This window comes from Diaphorina citri, unplaced genomic scaffold (assembly GCF_000475195.1).
Source record: "Diaphorina citri unplaced genomic scaffold, Diaci psyllid genome assembly version 1.1 scaffold3808, whole genome shotgun sequence".
Classification (NCBI taxonomy): Eukaryota; Metazoa; Arthropoda; class Insecta; order Hemiptera; family Psyllidae; genus Diaphorina; species Diaphorina citri.
In genome coordinates, this window is record NW_007381208.1 from 1 (window position 1) to 24,150 (window position 24,150).

General features: G+C 40.4%; 1 protein-coding gene and 1 long non-coding RNA gene across 2 annotated transcripts; both read right to left on the minus strand.

Annotated features, from left to right (window-relative positions):
* Nucleotides 1-4,950: 4,950 nt before the first annotated feature.
* Nucleotides 4,951-21,474, minus strand: LOC103520578 (collagen alpha-1(XVIII) chain-like; the record flags this gene model as incomplete). The annotated part of the gene is made up of 13 exons (XM_026831640.1): nt 21,435-21,474; nt 21,029-21,181; nt 20,473-20,647; nt 19,444-19,700; nt 18,630-18,746; nt 17,167-17,259; nt 16,577-16,753; nt 13,864-13,878; nt 13,220-13,414; nt 7,690-7,704; nt 6,825-7,019; nt 5,470-5,585; nt 4,951-5,048 (listed from the first exon to the last, which is right to left on the minus strand). Coding segments are annotated over exons 2-13 (1,591 nt in total), but the record flags the coding sequence as incomplete, so codon positions are not given.
* Nucleotides 10,931-11,858, minus strand: LOC113472078. Its single transcript, XR_003394543.1, has 2 exons — nt 11,592-11,858; nt 10,931-11,339 (listed from the first exon to the last, which is right to left on the minus strand). It is a non-coding gene; the product is annotated as an uncharacterized LOC113472078 (long non-coding RNA).
* Nucleotides 21,475-24,150: the final 2,676 nt, after the last annotated feature.

A 24,150-nucleotide genomic window follows, 5' to 3' on the forward strand; every position in this document is an offset into this window, starting at 1 on the left:
ATGGTCAGTCAGCTAATTTTCGCACTCCTAATGGCCAATCAGTTGAATTTTGTGTAATCAGTTTTTTAGGTATACCCCGTCACTATATCTGTTTTAGTGACGTGGGTTTTACCCTCCATTCGGTGAAAAGCAGCCCGTCTCCTCACATTAACTTCACTAAGGGACCGGAAAAAGCCAGCTGATTGCCCACATGGTCACCCATCTCCATACCGACCACACGCAACGTTGATTAACTTCAGTGATCCATTGGGAACTGGTGTATTCAACTTGCTATCACCCCGCTGCGCGACTCCTTTCCAGTTCTAATCTTATAGTCCTCCTAGTCCTCATTCTGGCATGATAATGTAGGTATATTCTATTATTTCTCTATTCCATAGATACGACACCATGCTGCAATGCTGGCAAACCAATCCCAAAGACCGACCAAGCTTCTCCCAGCTCGCCGCTAGATTTCAGCAGTTTCTTCTCGATGCCACGGGAAGCGCTAGTGATGATAACGCAGCGTATTTACAACTGGATCAGCTCCTGACTTGTCCTGATGATGAGGAGATATATACACGAGACTCCCGTAACTGAATCTCAACTCGGCAAATGAGTAGCCCAGTTCCAAAAGGGTACAAATCAAATTTTCGGTGCCAAAACTGGACATCTCGGAACTTTGACCTTAAATATACCTAAATAATTATTGTCAAGTTTGCCAGAAATACCATAGGTATATATATACTTACCAACAGATTCCCTTAGATTTTAGTTTTTTTTTTTAAGACCAAAACCATTAGCTAGGGCGCACATTGAGCTGCGTTACACAGTCAGGCAGCACAGCCACGCAGTGCAGTTTAGGAAAATGGGAACTGTGTGACACAGTTTACAGCGCACATTGATGAGCAGTCTCTCAGTACGAGGATAGCTTTCTAGCTTTCAAAAAAGCTTTTTTTGTGTTTAAAGATGGCAAATTCTTTTTTAAATATTATGTTGAGCTCTGAATCTGATTCAGATGACGAGTTTTTGTCCTTGTGTTCAATGTTTGAGAAGACCAAAACAATCAAACTTTGGAAAACTGAGTCGTACAGAACAGTTTTAACTTGCACTAATGCTATCAACTTCTCTTCAATGTTCTCCATTTTCAATTCACTCAAATAATAGAATTTTCAAGGGAAATCCAAAAAAATCAACTCACAAAACAAAGAAGATCAAAATAAACTGCGCGCCTAGAAAAAAACTGCACGCAGATTCTGTGTCGCCTCCACAAGTGAGGCAGGCGAGTGACACAGGCAAGTGGCACGTGCGAGTGCACTGCGTCGTAATGTGCGCGGTAGTATTGAATCCAATGGGTTACAAAAACTGCTTTGCTGTGCTGCGTGACTGTGCTGCGTAGCTGCGTCTCAATGTGCGCCGGGCCTAAAGTCCCCCAGCCCTAGCACATCCAAAACTCGGCCGTATGTCGGCGCGGGCTCGATGCGATTATGTGTGTCCCGACTTTTTATTCATGTTTTATTCTTACTTACATATCCTGGTAAATATTGAGATCCAATTTTGTTATACAATAAAAATACAAACCCTAAAATGTCAATCCACTACGTGCTTCCAGGGGTAGTTTTAATGAGTATGCAGTAAGCCAGTAAGTAACAGGCGTGACCATCATAATTTTGACTCTCCTTCAGCTATTATACCAAAAGAGTAAAAAGGAATTTTGCATTTCCCCATTGTCATTACGATGGCCTTTTGCTGCACGTGAGCAGAAAAACTCTTCTTGATGTAGGCAAGTATTTATTGATTGTAGCATTGGGAAGTACCAAATCTCTCTCACTAATTTTTTTTGTCACTGTCCGCTATTTTCTTTTTTTTTTAATTTGAAGAAACTATAGTGTCATTTGAAGATATAATTTTAGTCAAACAGTGTGATAAACGTCACAAAATGCATTTCACTTTTGTACATTTAGGTATTTTATTTGACTTCATTTGTTTTAAGCGACGACTATTATAATGAATTTTATTTAAATTAAATGAAAGAGATGATAAATTATAACTTAACGTATTTGTTTTCTCCTTGCTTTTCTCTTGTTTTCCAGGTGAGTGTCTTGACCACTACTACACGGTAATCAATTGAACTGAAAGGGTTAGCCTAGTTAGCCTGAAAGTAGCGTACCTGACTTGTAAAAACGATAAGATTCGTAAATTCGTGTATCTAATGTTCATTCTCGGAATTGCTGGCTTTCTCTTCTCCTGCCCAATCTCTATTTATGGCATAGAAAAAAAGATGGAAAACACAAAAACTCCGTTTTTCTCGTAAACGGTAGGTAAAAACGGAAATTTTAAGGGTAGTAATAGCATAACGTATAGAAATACGATATGGTATTAACAGTAACGTAGACCAAGCTGGTTGTGGCTCGTCAGAAAGTCGAAATTTCACCTAGGCCGGGCCCACTTTTGTTGTACGGTAATTCGCTGGACATGTGCGGTATTTCGGGGTGTGTTTATGAACAGGGCTGAGATGAGCTCGGACGACGTGAGATAGCTGTCCCGGCGGCAATTTTTAAAATTCATTTTATATTTATTTTTGTTTGCTTTGTAATTCGCTTGTTTGTAATATCTAATTTAAATGAAAAGTATAATATAAACGTGCAAACTAAAGATAAAAAGTAAAAAATGAATTCAGATTGTACAAGTTGCAGAAAAAAAAATCAAAAATTCAAATTTCCCGCCAACTTTACACGCAAAAAGTCCGACGATGTCCTACGATGGCCCTGTTCATAACCACGGCCTCACTTTTCAGCATTTTACAACTTGTCCAGTATTCTCTAACCTCCATGATAAACAAACTAAACCCCGCGAAATTTCAAATGAGCATAAAATTTCCAAAAAAGTGGAAAAAGGCCGAAAAGCATACGTTTCTCCAATTTTCTTGAAATTTCATGATTTTCCTGTGAAAAATACCTAAAGTGCACCTATTATTAGGTTTATTTTGTTCAGGAATAATTTCTAGTGGAAAGATTTTGTGTCTTTCATTAAACAGCATGTCAAGAAATCATTAAGGAGTTGTCCTTTTAACTACTTCCTTGAGGTCTATCAGTCATCAGTCATCACAGTAGGTGAGTTCTGAGTGTTATAATGAGGTTACGTTACACCCTTTGTGAGCAAGAATACAGAAGTCAGTGATGTCGGTAATTATGCAGAAGTCATGTCCGTGGAAAAGGTGGAAGATTTGAATAGAATAGAATTTGTCAGAGGTGGAAGATTTGAATAGAATAGAATTTGTCAGAGGTGGAAGATTTGAATAGAATAGAATTTGTCAGAGGTGGAAGATTTGAATAGAATAGAATTTGTCAGAGGTGGAAGATTTGAATAGAATAGAATTTGTCAGAGGTGGAAGATTTGAATAGAATAGAATTTGTCAGAGGTGGAAGATTTGAATAGAATAGAATTTGTCAGAGGTGGAAGATTTGAATAGAATAGAATTTGTCAGAGGTGGAAGATTTGAATAGAATAGAATTTGTCAGAGGTGGAAGATTTGAATAGAATAGAATTTGTCAGAGGTGGAAGATTTGAATAGAATAGAATTTGTCAGAGGTGGAAGATTTGAATAGAATAGAATTTGTCAGAGGTGGAAGATTTGAATAGAATAGAATTTGTCAGAGGTGGAAGATTTGAATAGAATAGAATTTGTCAGAGGTGGAAGATTTGAATAGAATAGAATTTGTCAGAGGTGGAAGATTTGAATAGAATAGAATTTGTCAGAGGTGGAAGATTTGAATAGAATAGAATTTGTCAGAGGTGGAAGATTTGAATAGAATAGAATTTGTCAGAGGTGGAAGATTTGAATAGAATAGAATTTGTCAGAGGTGGAAGATTTGAATAGAATAGAATTTGTCAGAGGTGGAAGATTTGAATAGAATAGAATTTGTCAGAGGTGGAAGATTTGAATAGAATAGAATTTGTCAGAGGTGGAAGATTTGAATAGAATAGAATTTGTCAGAGGTGGAAGATTTGAATAGAATAGAATTTGTCAGAGGTGGAAGATTTGAATAGAATAGAATTTGTCAGAGGTGGAAGATTTGAATAGAATAGAATTTGTCAGAGGTGGAAGATTTGAATAGAATAGAATTTGTCAGAGGTGGAAGATTTGAATAGAATAGAATTTGTCAGAGGTGGAAGATTTGAATAGAATAGAATTTGTCAGAGGTGGAAGATTTGAATAGAATAGAATTTGTCAGAGGTGGAAGATTTGAATAGAATAGAATTTGTCAGAGGTGGAAGATTTGAATAGAATAGAATTTGTCAGAGGTGGAAGATTTGAATAGAATAGAATTTGTCAGAGGTGGAAGATTTGAATAGAATAGAATTTGTCAGAGGTGGAAGATTTGAATAGAATAGAATTTGTCAGAGGTGGAAGATTTGAATAGAATAGAATTTGTCAGAGGTGGAAGATTTGAATAGAATAGAATTTGTCAGAGGTGGAAGATTTGAATAGAATAGAATTTGTCAGAGGTGGAAGATTTGAATAGAATAGAATTTGTCAGAGGTGGAAGATTTGAATAGAATAGAATTTGTCAGAGGTGGAAGATTTGAATAGAATAGAATTTGTCAGAGGTGGAAGATTTGAATAGAATAGAATTTGTCAGAGGTGGAAGATTTGAATAGAATAGAATTTGTCAGAGGTGGAAGATTTGAATAGAATAAAAGAGACTGAACATGAACACAGCGGTACAGATGATGATACTATCTCCAGATGAGATGTCGCTATTGGCCTAAAGGTGTGTCCAAACATAGTCGACATTGGTCGACTACATATGTGTGGACACACCTTGAACTCTGGGAAGACGGAAAATGGCTTTCAGGGAGCATATTGCCTTAATGGCCCAGGTTTCACGGACTAAATGGTTTAGTTATTGTGATGGATTATTTTTTAATTTTATTACGCTAATTATGTCCCACTTCCCCAAAAAACGTTACCTCTGTGTTCTGAATTCTTAGAATTCCAAGCGTCACAATTGCCATCCAATGCTAGTTCACCATTCTGATAGGATCCGTGCCAGACAAACTTGTGAGGCCTGAAATAAAGAGGAGAATAGGATAACAGATAGCCATAGGAACCATCCCTGCTATGACAGCGATTCTGATAAACATACGAATGGATATTACAAAGAAAGAAGTAACAATCTAACAATTCCCCCACCGAGGATATCCATTTCCAGAATATTGATTTAAAATAGCGGCACTTACACGTTCTTCAATCAGAATAAAGTATCACGGGAGAATATCGTTCTAGACCTTGTTTGTTTGATAGCGGGTTTTACGTCACTATTAGGGTTTCGCCCTACAAGCTAACCCGCCTACTCACAATGAACTCATCAGTCACCAAGTCCAAGTAGGTCCGGAAAAACAACAACCCATGATTGCTCAAATAGTCAACTTAGACTGGCGCCTTACAAGTTGAACTTTTTATCATGTAACCAATGTAAAAATACTTACCAGGTATGATCAGACATTACGTTCTTGCCGCTAAAGCTATAGAGTCTGCCTTGTGCAGGGAACACAGTGCCTTGTTCACTGAACATGTCCTTCCAAGAGTTGAACAGGAGCTCTCCCTGAAACACAGAATAGAACATAGGGTAGTGGTTGAGTGGAAGAGGCTGTGAGTGTCAAGCGAATTTCTCAAGCAGATCAAGCTTGGTGAGATTGTGAAACATTCTGATTGAAGGCAAAGCTCGACTATGCTTGCTCATCTAAATGAAAGGTGCATTTTCCTTTCGGGAAACTCTCGGGATAAGAACCAGCAAGGTTTCAGTTTTGGAGACTGAAACTTTGATCTTCTACGGGGATGCGCCATCTTGGCCATCCAATGGTTTTGTACAAGCCCTACCACGCCACCTACTGGTTGAACCAATTCCCGTATTTTCTTTTTAAAAGAGAAGAAATGAGCTTGAGGAGAGGGGAAATCATCTTTGTTTCCGAAAGGAAAATAGAAAAATACAACTCAATTATGCCTGGCGAATATTTTTTTTTTTAAGAGGTTTGACAGAGGGAACTGTAACTGCTATGGTCTTATCGTCCCGAAATCGAAGAGAGAAGGAAGACAGGTAAATAATAAAAAATAAAGTTTTGAAACTTGAAACATGTCTATTTTTTGATGCTGCATCTCTCTCTCTCTTTTTTTTTAAGAGGTTTGACAGAGGGAACTGTAACTGCTATGGTCTTATCGTCCCGAAATCGAAGAGAGAAGGAAGACAGGATATTACAATTTTAACGAACATTATCCCATCAGGAATCGAACCCGCGGCCTAGCGCTTACAAGGCAGACGCACTACCAACTAAGCTAACTAAAGGAAGACAGGATAGGAGAAAGCCAGCCGTTCCAAGAACGAACATTATCCCATCAGGATAAAATCCGCCCCGGGCGGGAATCGAACCCGCGGCTTAGCGCATACAAGGCAGACGTACTACCAACTAAGCTAACTAGGCTGGCATGCAGCATCTCATAATCGCAAACGACCGGTCTTTTTTAATGAGTGAGTAAAATTTACTCACGTCTACCCTTAACGTACCTAAAAAATCTGGTGTGAACATCACACGACTTTCTATTACATTTGTGGAATACGTATTTGAAAAAAATAATAATAAGTCCTGGTAACCCTGGAGGGCCTGGGTCACCTTTGGGGCCTTTAATATCTGCAACGATAAAACGAGTAAATTTCAAGTTTAAAGGAGGAATTTTTACAAACTTTTCAGGAAAAACAGCATAAACAACTCAATCGTTCCAGGAAGAAGCACCTATGTTAGTAGCAAAAATAACATAGGCCTTTCTTCCTGGGAACGATGATTCTTACCTTGCTGTTGACAATGGGTAATTCCTGATCACTATCCTTCACTATGGAGTTGAGATTTTGTATGCGATTCGTCAGGAATGCTCGGAATGTGCCTTTCAGTCCTGCCTTCCTTGCTTCCAGATGACAACTACGATCTGCCCCTCTGATACCATCCATGTGACCTGACCAGGGGGCGTTGAGAGCGATGAGGCGTAACTGGAATAGAATAGAATAGAATAAGCTCAATAGAATAGCATAGAACAAGCTCAATAGAATAGAATAGAATAGAATAGAATACCTTGTTTTATATGTACTACCATCATAGAACTGAAAAGTCCCTTAACGCACGGAGTTTTGGGCGGAAATATCAAATATAAATATCCGAGAATTTTTGGACATTCGACTTTTACAGCAGATTTGCTTAATAGCATACATTGTTTTATATGTACTACCATCATAGAACTGAAAAGTCCCTTAACGCGCGGAGGTTTGGGCGGAAATATCAAATATAAATATACGAGAATTGTTGGACATTTGACTTTGACAGCAGATTAGCTTGAAGTTTCATCTTTTCTCTTCACAACGAATTGGTTTGATCGATTCCTGGATTTCCTGGTGATTTTGGTTTTGTTGGGATTAATGGTTTCTCTTCTTTCGACAGTCGGTATGTAAGTAAGTCAACAACAACTTATTAAACTTTGTTAGGTATTGGTGGGTGATTTTTTTTTTTTTTTTTTTTTGTTTTACTTTTTCTCTTCTTTCAACAGTCGGTATGTAAGTAAGTCAACAACAACTTACTTATTAAACTTTGTTAGGTATTGGTGGATTTTTTTTTTTAGTTGTTTAACATTGTTGTTTATTACATTACATTATTGTTGGGACTTACCTTTTGTGGATGCCACTATTGAAAGCAAAGGGAAAAGAAAGAAAACAGACATTATAGAATGAAGACAGCCGTGAAATTCGCCACTGTGGGAGATGCTATTGAAAATGTATCCAGCCCTGGTAAGTGACTATACGAACGGTATGATAGGGGTTCGAGCCCAGCTAGTGTCATTAAAATTTAGTAGGGTGCCCGCAGAACAAGGAATTCAAGATGAAGCATATTCAGGCGGAACATTTGGAAACAAGGCAGGCGAAAATCCAGAAAGAAGCGCACGCAGAACGAGGTTGAATAATTCAGAAAGATTTAGTTTAGTTACTAGAGACATAACGGCAATACGGTAGGTGGAATATGTGACCAAACTGAATGGGTGTTGTGGTTGGTTACATGGGGGATGTGACAGTTGGACAGCATTCAGCAGAAAGGAACCAGCCAACAGAAACCAACATTCAAAACCCCTAAAAAAAACTCTTTTATCTCTAAAATTCATTTGTCTATTTTCATTTTCCAGGAAGGACGTACGAGAACTGTCCAATGGCTGGAGGAGGTTTCGCATCGAATCAAATGTATGACGTCACGTTACCTGCTACTGGCGGTAAGTAAGAATAGAATAGAATAGAATATACCTTGTTTATACTACCAGAATGAGACTGAAAAGTCCCTTTACTCCCGCAGTCTAAACAAGGTCTTATATATTTCGTCGGGAAAGTTTACAAATAAGTACACACACAAGTACAAATAAGTAAGAGAGAGATTTTTCTCCATAACTTCTGAACAAACTCTAATTTTTATTAAATTTAGCAAAAAAACTTTGAACACCTACTTTGTGCGTTTCTGTGTACGATTTCTGTTTCGTATTGTAGAGAGGGTGGACGCTCCAAATTTTCGAAGTCTGGCCTACAGTACAGGAGAAACATGAAGCTCGAAAGTAGTGGAGGGGGGTGGCCGGGGCTCCTCGACCCCAATTTTCCGGAGTCTGACGTACAGTAAAGGAGAAAAATGGAGCTCGAGGCGGAGCCCCCCCCCCAAATACAGCCCTGGTTTGTTTGTCCGCAGATCCAAAAAATGGACAAGTGGGGAGTCAGTCTAAATCGCAGCGCTTTCTGGACTCTGTGGATCTTCTTACATATGCATACCAGATAGCGGTCGGAATGGTAAGTACCTCTTGTAGGAAAGATCTTTTACGAGCATTGCCTACCAGTCAGGCCCTTTCATATGCTAATCACCCAGTTTTTACCCTCAAACTTCTTCTTCCTCACCTTTTCTCGAATTTAGAGGGGGTCGGAATTTTTCGTCAACCTTTCAATCAGCCCAGGGCGTGATTGCTTTGGGCTGACATTTGATTTTGGCTACAAAAATTTTATGAGTGGATGCTCTTCGCACTCAACCTTTGTTATTTCTTCAGCAAGGGAAATTCAGGCTAGTATTCTTCTCCCTGTTCAAAATTCCCCAGCCAGACTTTCTTGTTCCCTACATATTGCTTCTAAAATCAAATAACACTTGTTCTTTACCCTGTAAATGTAGTTAAGTTACCCTATTTCCCTTCAAACGGTGCTTAGGTAGCCATTCTATTTTAAACGCAGTTACCTACCCCCATCCATATCTTCATCCTAAAGTTTAGTACAAAAGGTTTTACGTCAAAAGCTAATAGGATAGACACATACAAATCATAGGTGATAAATATCCTGCCTAGTCATTAAATATTTATTTAACATTAAAAAATTAATTGGACAAGTTAAGTTATTTTTATGCCTGGACGAAGCTGAGAATGTGGAAACTTGGAAAGTAGGAACTAGGAACTTTTGTACAAATGAAGTTCAGGAAATATTTTTTATGAACGCCTGGAATATTTTTGATTATGCAATCCGTTCAGCTTTTTCTTTAGGATACGATACTCTATAAAACGCCTGAAAATGTGGAAATAGCTCTGCATAAAGGCAGGCATTCTTTAGGACAATCTAAATTTTTATGAACGCCTGAGTTCAACATGACTATGCAATACGCGGAGCATAAAAGTTGTGGAGATTAATATTTTCAGTGTCAGAGGCCGCGGGTTCGATTCCCGCCCGGGACGGATTTTATCCTGAACGAATAATGTTCGTTCTCGGAAACGGCTCGCTTTCTCCTATCCTGTCTTCATTCTCTCTTCGATTTCGGGACGATAAGACCTCAGCAGTTACAGTTCCCTCTATCAAAGCTCTTAAAAAAAGAAGAAGACGAAGCAGAAGAAAGAAAAGAAGAAGAAGAAGAAGAAGAAGAAGAAGAAGAAGAAGAAGAAGAAGAAGAAAAGTTTGAAATATTCCTTCCAGCAATGATTTTCCTGATTTTTTTTTTTTTTAAGAAAAATAAAGAAAAAGATGAGCGTTTCACCGCCGTTTTTATTTCGTAGCAATGAAACAAGTGCTACATCGGACACATGTGATCTGTGTCGTAGCATGCCCATCCCGTAGTATGCCTCTCATCAGATGGGCGAGAAGACACACAATACTCCCCATTGAGGTGCTGGGTCAACACGAGAACACCAGAAAGTAACCCGTTGAAATATTTGCAATCAAAAAACGAGTACAATTTCAGCAGTTTCTTCTCGATGCCACGGGAAGCGCTAGTGATGATAACGCAGCGTATTTACAACTGGATCAGCTCCTGACTTGTCCTGATGATGAGGAGATATATACACGAGACTCCCGTAACTGAATCTCAACTCGGCAAATGAGTAGCCCAGTTCCAAAAGGGTACAAATCAAATTTTCGGTGCCAAAACTGGACATCTCGGAACTTTGACCTTAAATATACCTAAATAATTATTGTCAAGTTTGCCAGAAATACCATAGGTATATATATACTTACCAACAGATTCCCTTAGATTTTAGTTTTTTTTTTTAAGACCAAAACCATTAGCTAGGGCGCACATTGAGCTGCGTTACACAGTCAGGCAGCACAGCCACGCAGTGCAGTTTAGGAAAATGGGAACTGTGTGACACTACATAGAAGTGACTTAGTTCTTACCAAGATAGGTATTACGAGAAATGATTAGAGTTTTATATACAGGATGTCTAGCAAGTCCCTGTACAACACTTGAGGACAAATGCAGGATAAGAGATACCTCCCTAACCCCAGTAGTTTTAGATATGGAGGAGTTATTCAACTTTTTCTGATCTCTATCTCTGTCTCTCGTCTCTCTATCTCTGTCTCTCTCTCTCTCTCTCTCTCTCTCTCTCTCTCTCTCTCTCTCTCTCTTTACAGGATGTCCAGCACGTCCCTGTACAACACTTGAGGACAAATGCAGGATAAAAGATACCTCCCTAACCCCAGTAGTTTTAGATGTGGAGGAGTTATTCAACTTTTTCTGATCAATCTGATCTCTATCTCTGTCTCTCTCTCTCTTTCTAATATCAGTTTTTTTCTTTTTCTTCTCTCTCCTTCCTGTCACTCTTCTTTCTTTCTTTTTCTCTCTCTCTCTCTCCCTTCTTCCCCATCTCATGCTCTTTCTCTTACTTCCACTCATTATCTATTTCCATCTTATTCCCTCTGGTTCTACTTCTATCTCAATTTGCTTCTCATTTTCTTGCCTTTCCGTGGAAAGAAGAGTTTTTCCACGTCCTCACGTCCTCTTCACCTTCTTCTCAAGTTATCTCCCTCTCCACTTCTCTCCACCTCCTCCTTCCGTCAGTTTTTTTCTTTTTCTGTCACTCCTTTCTTTCTTTTTCTCTCTCTCCCTTCTTCCCCATCTCATTCTCTTTCTCTTACTTCCACTCATTCTCTATTTCCATCTTATTCCCTCTGGTTCTACTTCTATCTCAATTTGCTTCTCATTTCCTTGCCTTTCCGTGAAAAGAAGAGTTTTTCCACGTCCTCACGTCCTCTTCACCTTCTTCTCAAGTTATCTCCCTCTCCACTTCTCTCCACCTCCTCCTTCCGTCTTCGCCCTCTCGGTAGCTCCTCTCCCATTCTCCCTCGTCCCCTTCATCTCCATATCCTTCTTCTTCCTCCTCCTCCACGTCCCTTCTCCTTCCCTCTTCCTCTTCTTCCATATCTCTCCTTCTTCTCCTCCTCCGCCTCCTCCGTACCAGGCTTTGTCTACTGGTGACTTCAATACAGAGGACTGCTAGATGAGAGGAACATGGGTGACGTTGCTGGCCCAGAAGTTGATGGTCTGCCAGTGGAGACGCTAGACCTGAAATAGAATAGAATTTGTCAGAGGTGGGTTCGCCTCGGGTGGGAATCGAACCCGCGGTCTAGCGCTTACAAGGAAGCTAACTAGGCTGGCGGAGAATGATCTTATTGTCTCCTAATCGAAGAGAGATAAGAAAGAGGACAAGATAGTTGTTAGGGTGGTTGGTTTGGACTGACATTTGGTTTTGGCTCCATAAATTTTCAGGAGTGGATGTATTTCGCACTCAACCTTCTTTGCTGTTTCTTTAGCGAGGGAAATTTGAGGCTAGCATCATCCCTTTTTAAAGTCCCCGAGCCAGATTAAGCTGATCTACTCCCCAGCCAAACTCTTAGTAATTATCTAGGTAGGTATTTATGGTGGGAATCGAGCCCGATACTTTCTGCATGACCAGAACCTAACCGTAACCTTGAATTACTCTATGTCCTTGTGTGTTGGGTATTGCAAACTTACCATCAAACTCAGCTTCAGGATCTGAATCCGGATTGTAGCGTAAAGGAAAAAATAAAGGCATGAACAATTTTCACATTTAAATCACTTTAACCGCCTTTACTCCAGCAGCTATTATTGAGGTCAAATCAGCTTCAGTGGTGCAGTGGTTATCAGGGTTGACTTTGAATCTGGAGGTTGGTGGTTCGAGTCCAAGTCATGTCATTAAATTTAGCGTAGTGTATGTATTAAGCGGGGAACGACATTTGTGACAAGCATTAAATTTATGCTTAACCCATTAAAGTTAACCCATATAAGCCGAAATTTTTTCCTCCATTGGATCTTGCTGAAATTTAACCGCTTCTAACTCCGGACCGGTACCGAGTAAATATGTCAAACTTGTCAAACAATAGTGAAAATAGTAGGAAATTTTGTTTTCTAACTAATAGACAAATCCCCGATGCACTCTGACGTGGAGCAACTGAGATATTAGCGAAAAAGAGAGAAGGGTTTGGTCATGTTTTGTGTGACTTTAATGTAGGCCCCGGCTCTCATGGATTAACACAATTAAAACTCCTTTTTTTGTGGTCAAATTCTATGGAGGAGAACTCGCATGCCTTGGCTGGGATTGAACTCACACCCTCCTGTTTACCAGGCCAGCGTCTTGACCAATACCACCGAGGCAGTATTATCTCATGTTTTACCGGGAAAACACACAATAGATCAGTTGCGCTTACTTGTGTGATGTTTCAAAGTCATAGAGCAGGAAAAATGAGGACCAACGGAATTTTTCTTTTTCTTTCAGAGGTGGAAGATTTGAATAGAATAGAATTTGTCAGAGGTGGAAGATTTGAATAGAATAAGGAAGAAGCGCCTATGTTAGTTAGTAGCAAAAATAACATAGGTCCTTCTTCCTGTGAACGATGATTCTCACCTTGCTGTTGACTATGGGTAATTCCTGATCACTATCCTTCACTATGGAGTTGAGATTTTGTATGCGATTCGTCAGGAATGCTCGGAATGTGCCTTTCAATCCTGCCTTCCTTGCTTCCAGATGACAACTACGATCTGCCCCTCTGATACCATCCATGTGACCTGACCAGGGGGCGTTGAGAGCGATGAGGCGTAACTGGAATAGAATAGAATAGAATAGAATAAGCTCAATAGAATAGCATAGAACAAGCTCAATAGAATAGAATAGAATAGAATGGAATAAGCTCAATAGAATAGAATACCTTGTTTTATACTACCAACATAGAACTGAAAAGTCCCTTAATGCGCGGAGTTTTGGGCGGAAATATCAAATATAAATATCCGAGAATTGTTGGACATTCGACTTTGACAGCAGATTTGCTTGAAGTTTCATCTTTTCTCTTCACAACGAATTGGTTTGATCGATTCCTGGATTTCCTGGTGATTTTTGTTTTGTTGGGATTAATGGTTTCTCTTCTTTCAACAGTCGGTATGTAAGTAAGTCAACAACAACTTACTTATTAAACTTTGTTAGGTATTGGTGGATTTTTTTTTTTAGTTGTTTAACATTGTTGTTTATTACATTACATTATTGTTGGGACTTACCTTTTGTGGATGCCACTATTGAAAGCAAAGGGAAAAGAAAGAAAACAGACATTATAGAATGTTATGTTTGTAGATATAGGTACATTAGATACTTGCCTAGTAGCCGACCACCTCTTGGAGCTGTCTATCTTCAATTCTCTCTTGACAGTAGCAAATTTTTGATTTTTTTTTTGAGATTTATTTACGGAGGGCACAAAAACTATAACCAATCAGAGTGTCCTGTCCTGTTTTCTGAAATAAGGTTCTTTAAATAAAAGGCTTTCTAAAGAAAAAATAATCCTCTAAGGAAGAGAACAAAAATAATCCTTTTCTACTTCACATTCGGCTCATCCATGGGTATAGGGACTGGGACCAGCACCTCCAGGCACGGACATTCGAACACCTCCAGGGACACAGGGGCGGATGTACTGAGGGGACGACGAGCCCGGTGGGAGATCGACGTGATCTTGCGACTAGGAGACACTAGCGCTCGGGGCCGGCAGTGGTGTGGAAGAGGCAATAACGCCCGCGAGCGTGCAAGGAGCATGAGGACCAGCGGATATTTTCAGAATCCATATCAAAGTAGCCTGGTGACTTACACTAATAAGAACTAAGTACTTAAAAGTACTTGTTTTTAGGGAGGATTTAACATTTTTGAATATGCTAGGTCTATAGACATGCTGTACAGTTATGTCGCGAGAAATTCTTCCTGTCTTCTTGGTAGACTTTGTTTAAAATTTTAGCAAATTTTACAATTCTGATTGGGATCCTTGACCAGTCGTTTGGTGATGTCAGAATCGAGGCTGAAACCCCGGAAATGAGATCTTTTTGAAATGGAAAAATGGCCATTCACGGAAAAAAATAAATGAGAATTCCTACCTTGAGTAACAATCAGAATTATAAAATTTTGTAAAGTTACAAAGGGTCGGAAGGGATTTCTGGTACACACTGTATAGTAACTTACCGGTATATATCTCCATCCTTGTTTAACTCGGACAAGTAGGCCGAGCTGTGAGACATGAGGACAAGGGGTATTTTCAATCCATATCAAAATAGCTAGGTACTTACAACTGATAAAAACTAAGTACTTACAAAGTACTTTTTTAGGGAGGATTTACTAAGCTATCACTAACTTGTAAATTGTAAAACAATTAAGTACCATTTGATATTGAGGTTGTTTAGCTTTTGGAAATCCGAGGAACCTAGAATTATTTACAAAGTTTACAACAATTTACTTAGGTGATAACATAATGTACTAACGAAAATTTAAGTAGAAAATTCGAGAAATTTAGCACAATGATTTCCTTTTATGGAAGCTTTATTGGTAGGATTGCGCGAACGACCGACCTAGAATTAAAGACAGGGGGGGAATAGGCATCTCACATAGTGAGTTCTTCCACTCAACCGGCCCGGTAAGTACTTTTTTTAGGGAGGATTTACATTTTTTAATATGCTAGGTTATAGACATTGTACAGTATGTCGCAGAAATTCTTCCTGTCTTCTTGTAACTTTTAAAATTTTACAATTCTGATTGGGATCCTTGACCAGTCGTTTGGTGATGTCAGAATCGAGGCTGAAACCCCGGAAATGAGATCTTTTTGAATGGAAAAATGTTTACGGAAAAAAATAAATGAGAATTCCTACCTTGAGTAACAATCAGAATTATAAAATTTTGTAAAGTTTACAAAGGGTCGGAAGGGATTTCTGGTACACACTGTATAGTAACTTACCGGTATATATCTCCATCCTTGTTTAACTCGGACTAGTAGTAATATGCTAGGTTATAGACATTATACAGTATGTGAAATTCTTCCTGTCTTCTTGTAACTTTTAAAACGTTGGAGATTTTACAATTCTGATTGGGATCCTTGACCAGTCGTTTGGTGATGTCAGAATCGAGGCTGAAACCCCGGAAATGAGATCTTTTTGAATGGAAAAATGTTTACGGAAAAAAATAAATGAGAATTCCTACCTTGAGTAACAATCAGAATTATAAAATTTTGTAAAGTTTACAAAGGGTCGGAAGGGATTTCTGGTACACACTGTATAGTAACTTACCGGTATATATCTCCATCCTTGTTTAACTCGGACTAGTAGTTGTTCTTCTTCTATGAGGAAGGCGAGAGTACCCAGGGAGGGGGGCGGGGAACACTGAAATCACACAAATGAATGAACGAAGCGAGCTTTGAGTTTCAACTCCTTGATTTTATTTGTTTTAAAGAGATTTGCTGAAGGGAGCTGTAACAGCGGAGGTCTTATCGTACCGAAGTCAGCTCCCATGGCGTAGTGGTCACTGCGCTCGCCTTGCACGCGGGAGACCCGGGTTCGATTCCCGGCGGGATCAAAGAGATTTGCTGGAGGGAGCTGTAACAACGGAGGTGTTATCGTACCGAAGTCAGCTCCCATGGCGTAGTGGTCACTGCGCTCGCCTTGCACGCGGGAGACCCGGGTTCGATTCCCGGCGGGATCGAAGAGATTTGCTAGAGGGAGCAGTAACAACGGAGGTCTTATCGTAACGAAGTCAGCTCCCATGGCGTAGTGGTCACTGCGCTCGCCTTGCACGCGGGAGACCCGGGTTCGATTCCCGGCGGGGTTTTTTTGAGAATTATTTACGGAAGGAAACTATAACAATCAGAGTCCTTGTCCCTTTTCTGAAATAAGTTCTTTAAATAAAAGGCTTTCTAAAGAAGAAATAATCCTCTAAGGAAGAACAAAAATAATCCTTTCTACTCACATTCGGCTCATCCATGGGTATAGGGATGGGACCAGCACCTCCAGGCACGACATTCGACACCTCCAGGGACAGGGGCGGATGTATGAGGGGACGAGGGGGGTGGGAGATCACGTGATCTTGACTAGGAACACTAGCGCTCGCGCCGGCAGTGGTGGGAAGAGGAACTAACGCCCCGAGCTGTGAGACATGAGGACAAGCGGTATTTTCAATCCATATCAAAATAGCTAGGTACTTACAACTGATAAAAACTAAGTACTTACAAAGTACTTTTTTAGGGAGGATTTACATTTTTAATATGCTAGGTTATAGACATTGTACAGTATGTCGCAGAAATTCTTCCTATCTTCTTGTAACTTTTAAAACGTTGGGGATTTTACAATTCTGATTGGGATCCTTGACCAGTCGTTTGGTGATGTCAGAATCGAGGCTGAAACCCCGGAAATGAGATCTTTTTGAATGGAAAAATGGCCATTTACGGAAAAAAATAAATGAGAATTCCTACCTTCAGTAACAATCAGAATAATTATAAAATTTTGTAAAGTTACAAAGGGTCGGAAGGGATTTCTGGTACACACTGTATAGTAACTTACCGGTATATATCTCCATCCTTGTTTAACTCGGACAAGTAGTTGTTCTTCTTCTATGAGGAAGGCGAGAGTACCCAGGGAGGGGGGCGGGGAACACTGAAATCACACAAATGAATGAACGAAGTGAGCTTTGAGTTTCAACTCCTTGATTTTATTTCATTTGTTTTGAAGAGATTTGCTAGAGGGAGCAGGGCTGTAAAACACTCATCTTGAAAGAAAAAAAAAAATATTTGCGGTGGGAATCGAGCCCGATACTTTCTGCAAGGCAAGAGAACCCCTGAACTAACCATAACCATGAATTACTCTATGTCCGTGTGTGTTGGGGATTACAAACTTACCATCAAACTCAGCTTCAGGATCTGAATCCGGATTGTAGCGTAAAGGAAAAAATAAAGGCATGAAAAATTTTCAGATTTAAATCACTTTAACCGCCTTTACTCCAGCAGCTATTATTGTGGTCAAATCAGCCTCAGTGGTGCAGTGCATGGTTATCAGGGTTGACTTTGAATCTGGAGGTTGGTGGTTCGAGTCCAAGTCATGTCATACAATTTAGCGTGGTATATGTACTAAGCGGGGAACGACATTTGTGACAAGCATTAAATTTATGCTTAACCCATATAGGCCGAACTTTTTTCCTCCATTGGATCTTGCTGATATTTAACCGCTTCTAACTCCGGACCGGTACCGAGTGAATATGTCAAACTTCTCAAACAATAGTGAAAATAGTAGGAAATTTTGTTTTCTAACGAATAGACAAATCCCCGATACACTCTGCCGTGGAGCAACTGAGATATTAGCGAAAAAGAGAGAAGGGTTTGGTCATGTTTTGTTTGACTTTAATGTAGGCCTCGGCTCTCATGGGTTAACACAATTAAAACTCCTTTTTTTTTGTGGACAAATTCTATCGAGGAGAACTCGCATGCCTTGGCTGGGATTGAACTCACACCCTCCTGTTTACCAGGCCAGTGTCTTGACCACTATACCACCGAGGCAGTATTATCTCATGTTTTACCGGGAAAACACACAATTCGACACAAAATACCTGAGAAGACCTTTTGCATGAATGATTCGACACAGACGAGAATTACGTCCATGTTTTCCCTATACACGATTCGACACAGGAATTTTCTACTCACCAGGGATGGCAGGTAATCTGTCATAGTTGATCAGGGCCGGATCACCAGGTTCGGGGAGCGGCCCTGCATAGGATTACAATCATACTGTTGGCAAAGTCCTTAGTTAGACCTAAAATACCTATCTTAGTTAAATTTTAAACACTTTTTTTCAACAGGTTTGATAGAAGGAATCCCATTCCCCCCACAATCACAGGTTACCTGAAAGCGAAGTTAGAAAGAAAACAGCATAGGAAGAGAAAGCCAGAGAGCTTCCCTTCAGAGAACAAAGCTTATTCGTTTAGGAATTAGGATAAAGTTCGCCTCGGGCGGAGACCGAAACCTTTTACTTACCGGGGGGCCAGGGGGTCCTGGTACAGGGACATACATGGCCGTCCCTTTCATTCCCTCTCCTAGATCTCCCATCTCGCCTTTCACTCCTAGAATACCGCCCGGTGCTCCTGGGGCTCCCTGTGGTGGGGAATAGATGAGAAATAAAATTAGAGGAGAAATCGGGAGGAATAGATGAAAAAGAGATAAATTTAATTGAACTTAATCTTACAAAATAATGGTCTTTCTCTGACTCATTACTTTATGTTTCTGTGGGAATTCGAATCGCAGTAATCACGGTTACAAATCCAAAGCCTTCTTTTATAATCGGTTCTGAAAGGCAAATGGATTGTCCTATCTATGAAATTCCGTAAAATGGTAAATATGTAGATATCTCTTATGTTGTAGCGCTGTCACATTTTGACTTGGTGGGGCGGATTTAAGATTTTTTTCTTTTTCTTCTACACAAAATCGCCCCTGATATCTGTATTAATAATAACTTACGACACCGCCAGGTGGGCCTGGGGGCCCAGGGGGTCCTGGAGGGCCCGGGGGACCGATAGGCCCTGGGGGACCTGGTTTTCCTCTGCGGCCTCGTTTTATGTTCCTGTGGGAATTCGAATCGCAGTAATCACACAAATCCAAAGCCCTCTTTTATAATCGGTTCTGGCAAATGGATTGTCCTATCTATGAAATTCCGTAAAATGGTAAATATGTAGATATCTCTTATGTTGTAGCGCTGTTACATTTTGACTTAGCGGGGCGGATATAAGATTTTTTTTTCTTCTACACAACGTCACCCCTGTATTAATATATATCTGTATTAATAATAACTTACGACACCACCAGGTGGGCCTGGGGGCCCAGGGGGTCCTGGAGGGCCCGGGGGACCGATAGGCCCTGGGGGACCTGGTTTTCCTCTGCGGCCTCGTTTGCCTTCTTCTCCTTTGAGGCCCATTCCACCATCCCCAGGGCCGGGGGGTCCTGGTTCTCCTTTTGGTCCAGGGGGCCCCATTGGGCCACTGCGCTCTCCTGGAGGGCCCATGGCTCCGGGTAACCCTGGAGGGCCTGGGTCACCTTTGGGGCCTTTAATATCTGCAACGATAAAACGAGTAAATTTCAAGTTTAAAGGAGGAATTTCTCCGGGTAACCCTGGAGGGCCTGGGTCACCTTTAGGGCCTTTGATATCTGCAACGATAAAACGAGTAAATTTCAAGTTTAAAGGAGGAATTTGGTGACTTATTGTTACAATGTGAGCTCAAACTTCAAACCTCAGCTTAGTTACCTTGGAGGGTATCTCGCAGGTTCCATTTACGCCCGGGCCGAAACAGATAAAACTTGAGACCTTGGTCTTTCAGACCGTCTGAGATAATGCGGTCTGAAGATTTTTCCGCAACATAGGTTCCGACGATTTGAGAATGAGTGGCTAACCAAAGGCTCGTTCTCAAAACGGTTGGCTTTCTAATATGCGTTCATCCTTTCTTCAATTTCGGTACGATAGTACCTTCGTTGTTACGGTTCCCTCTATCAAACCTCTTGGGGACAAAAGGTTTCCACTCACCGCCACTGGTTCCAGAGGTTGTCTAGTTACCTTGAAGGGTATCTCGCAGGTTCCATTTACGCCCGGGCTGAAACAGATAAAACTTGAGACCTTGGTCTTTCAGACCGTCTGAGATAATGCGGTCTGAAGATTTTTCCGAAACATAGGTTCCGACGATTTGAGAATGAGTGGCTAACCTAAGGCTAGTTCTCAAAACGGTTGGCTTTCTAATATGCTGTCATCCTTTCTTCGATTTCGGGACGATAGTACCTTCGTTGTTACGGTTCCCTCTATCAAACCTCTTGGGGACAAAAGGTTTCCACTCACCGCCACTGGTTCCAGAGGTTGTTATCAGTCCCGGAGGTCCGGGGGGTCCCGGCTCCCCTTTCGCTCCCTTCTCGGCCGGGCGTCCGTTCTCTCCATTCATTCCCGGAATACCGTTCATTCCCGGCGACCCTTTCTCTCCCTTGAACCCTTGCTTACCCTGGGGGCCTTGATGACCCTGAAATACGAGAGAACCTGGTATTAAAGAGAGAAACAGAAATATTATATTGTTTTCTTCTTTTTTACTTTCCTTATTTCATAGGATGGTCAGTTTTTACTTTGAAAACACGTTTTGAGGTCCCTAAAGCCTAAATCCAAAGTTTCAGCCATTGGTCCGTAAATGCGTCTGTCTTTAAACAAAATTATCTCGAGAACTTTAAGAGCTAGAGACTTGAAATTTGGTATGCAGCTGTCTAATATGACAAGGATGCGACACGAAACTTATGGTTAAGATCGTTGCAACGGTTGGCGATATTTTGACCGCTTGGAAGGTCTAAAATAAAAAATATATCTCTATAGAAAAACTCGCACCTCAATTCATTCGATCACCGGTACTTACCCGATCACCTTTCGCTCCCTTGGCGCCTGCCTCTCCCCTCTCCCCCTTCTCTCCTGGAACTCCTCTCTCTCCTTTCACTCCTGGTAGACCGTCCACCCCTTGTTCTCCCTTGGGCCCAGGACTGCCGGGGCTACCCATGCCTGTCCCGTCCTGCTGTGGAGACATAACATGGGACTGTTAGTTATGTTTCGAATAAAAAAGACAAGTGGTGAAAGGGAATCTTGAAAAAAGCTCGTATGTTTGCTACACATTTTCCTACACTCTAAAAGTCCCTTAGAGGTATACATCCCCCTTCTCTGAGAAGATTGGCATAGGCTCTCGAAAATCCTGCTGATTTGGATCGTAGGCGTAGTGTTTGTCTTAGTTACAAAAGTTAGGATTACGTTATAATTATGTATCAAGATACCTTGTACACTGAGCGTGGTTTCCAACTGGGCTGCAAATTCCATGGGACACAAAAATCAAATCGAGATAGAAAGTAACAAGTGGTGAAAGGGAATCTTCAAAAAAGCTCGTATGTTTGCTACACGTTATCCTACACTCTAAAGGTCCCTTAGAGGTATACATCCCCCCTTCTCTGAGAAGATTGCCATAGGCTCTCGAAAATCCTGCTGATTTGGATCGTAGGCGTAGTGTTTCTCTTAGTTGCAAAAGTTAGGATTAAGTTATAATTATGCATCAAGATACCTTGTATACTGAGCGTGGTTTCCAACTGGGCTGCAAATTCCATGGGACACAAAAATCAAATCAAGTCATTAATTATTTTGCTATATTAGAGCCTTAGGCCATCAGGCCTTGGATTTCAAACTAAAATGACCAGACTTCAGTTTCAACCCATCTGTCATTTGCCAATCACATGTTAACTAACAACGTCATTAGGGTTTATACTCCATGTTATCCACATGTTACAGAACATATGTAAATTCTACATGTTAGAATTGTAGATGTTAGCGTACCTATGTATATGTTAGGTACATGTGGAGCTATGTTACTTATTATGTTAATACAAGTTCATTATCTTTCCTAGTCGTAACATTGTACAAGTGCATTTCAGTGACGTTTCCGGGAATGAAACTTAAGGGAGTAGGTAATAATAATAATAATAATAATAATAATAATAATAATAATAATAATAATGAGTCATTAATTATTTTACTAAATATATTAGAGCCTTAGGCCATCAGGCCTTGGATTTCAAACTAAGATGACGAGACTTCAGTTTCTACCCAATCACATGTTAACAGCTAACAACATCATTAGGGTTTGTACTCCATGTTATCCACATGTTACAGAACATATGTAAATTCTACATGTTAGAATTGTAGATGTTAGCGTATATATTAGGTACATGTGGAGCTATGTTACTTATGTTAATACAAGTTCATTATCTTTCCTATAGTCGTACATTGTACAAGTACATTTCAGTGACGTTTCCGGGAATGAAACTTAAGGGAGTAATGCTTCCCTTCGTCCTTCGTCTCTACGGGGATTTCTCCCCCCTTCCCCCTACTCTCCACCCAAAATAGTATGTACATCTTATAGCCGTAGGTATTTTACTTTCGGAATTTCTCCTCCTCTGAAGCTCGTTTCCCCTTTTTCAACGTGATAGGGCCCTGTATACTAAACCATCCAAGATGACACGCCATCGGAAATCTTTCCGTTTCCGAAAAGAAAATCTAGGTAGGTAAGTGATTTTGTGATGATTTATTCAATTTGGATTATGGATTGTACAGATGGGGTCAGCGTTTTTTTTTTATTTTTTTATTTTTTTTTTTTTTATTTATTAAGTCAGATCTAATGAAATTTGCTGAAGCTCCACAATCGATGATACTGTTGAATTTTTCGTTATTGATACGAGAAGGTATGCAGATAAGATCCATGACGGAATCATAAAGATGTTCGGTAGAGTTATTTGTTTGCTTGTATGAAAATGTGTTTATGATATTCGTTTGAGTTTTTGAAGAGTGGGGTTTTTCCTCTTGCTGTCTGTTTGAGCGTGGTTCTTCTTTCTTGTGATAGTCATGTTTTTTGTGGTATTCGTGTTGTTTGTTTTGACTCCTTTTCACTGGGCAGTCTCTGTGGAAATGGTAGTCAGGGCAGAAATGACATTTGGGAGCTATTTGGTGAATAGGTTCTGGTTTCGGAAGACGAACAGGTTCTGATTTCTTACTGTAATCGGGACTCCTTTTTTGAGTATGGTGAAATGAATGATGATCTTTGGTGTGTGGTTGTGCACAGTCTCTTTCTATTTCGGAAGTTATTGATAGTAATTGTTCAATCGATCTTGGCGGCGTTGTGATTAAATAAGGTCGAATGGCCGGTTTCATCATTTGTATTATTGACGCGATAGCGTGATGATCATCGAGGTGAGGGTTTAATCTTCGCCACATTTGAAGTTTTTTCCCAATGAATCTCTCACATTGTTCGTTGTCCTGTTGTGTTTCACCGTAAAACTGGGCTTGGGCACGTACCAGTTGCGATGGTCCGTTGAAATACTTAGTGAAACGTACTGTGAAATCTTCCCAAGTCTTGCATGTTATCTTTTGTGCAGTCCACCAATGTTTAGCACGTTCTTGTAACTGTGGAGTCACTGCATAGAGCCATTGTTCGGGTGGACAGGCTGCAGCTATTAGATTTGATTCACATTTCTCCAAGAATTCGTTTGGATCCTCTTCGTGTTTTCCGTAGAATCTTGGGATGTTAATAGGAAGTGGTTTGTATTTCAGAGTAGGTGAATGAACGTTCATGGACATGTTCTGTAGTATTTGGTTCTGAGTGACCAATTGTTGCTGTATTTGTTGAAATTGTAGACACAGATTGCAGCTAAAGTTCAAGTTAGGTAGAGTAGGTAGGTTATCAGGTAGACCTACGCATGTATGATGGAAGCTACTTTGGCATTGACGACATGTAATGCGGCTTCGTCCTACACCGATGCAATTCGGGTGTTGACATCGTAGTGCAGTTTGTGTGCTTGTGGGTGGAATGTGATTGACTGTTGAAGCTGTAGTGGTGGTTGTGTGTTTCCATGTATTCATTGTTTGGGGGTATGGGTTTGTTTGGGGTGTGAGTGACCCTGTATAATTGTGATTGGAAACTGGTAATCCCTGTGTATAGGTAGGTGT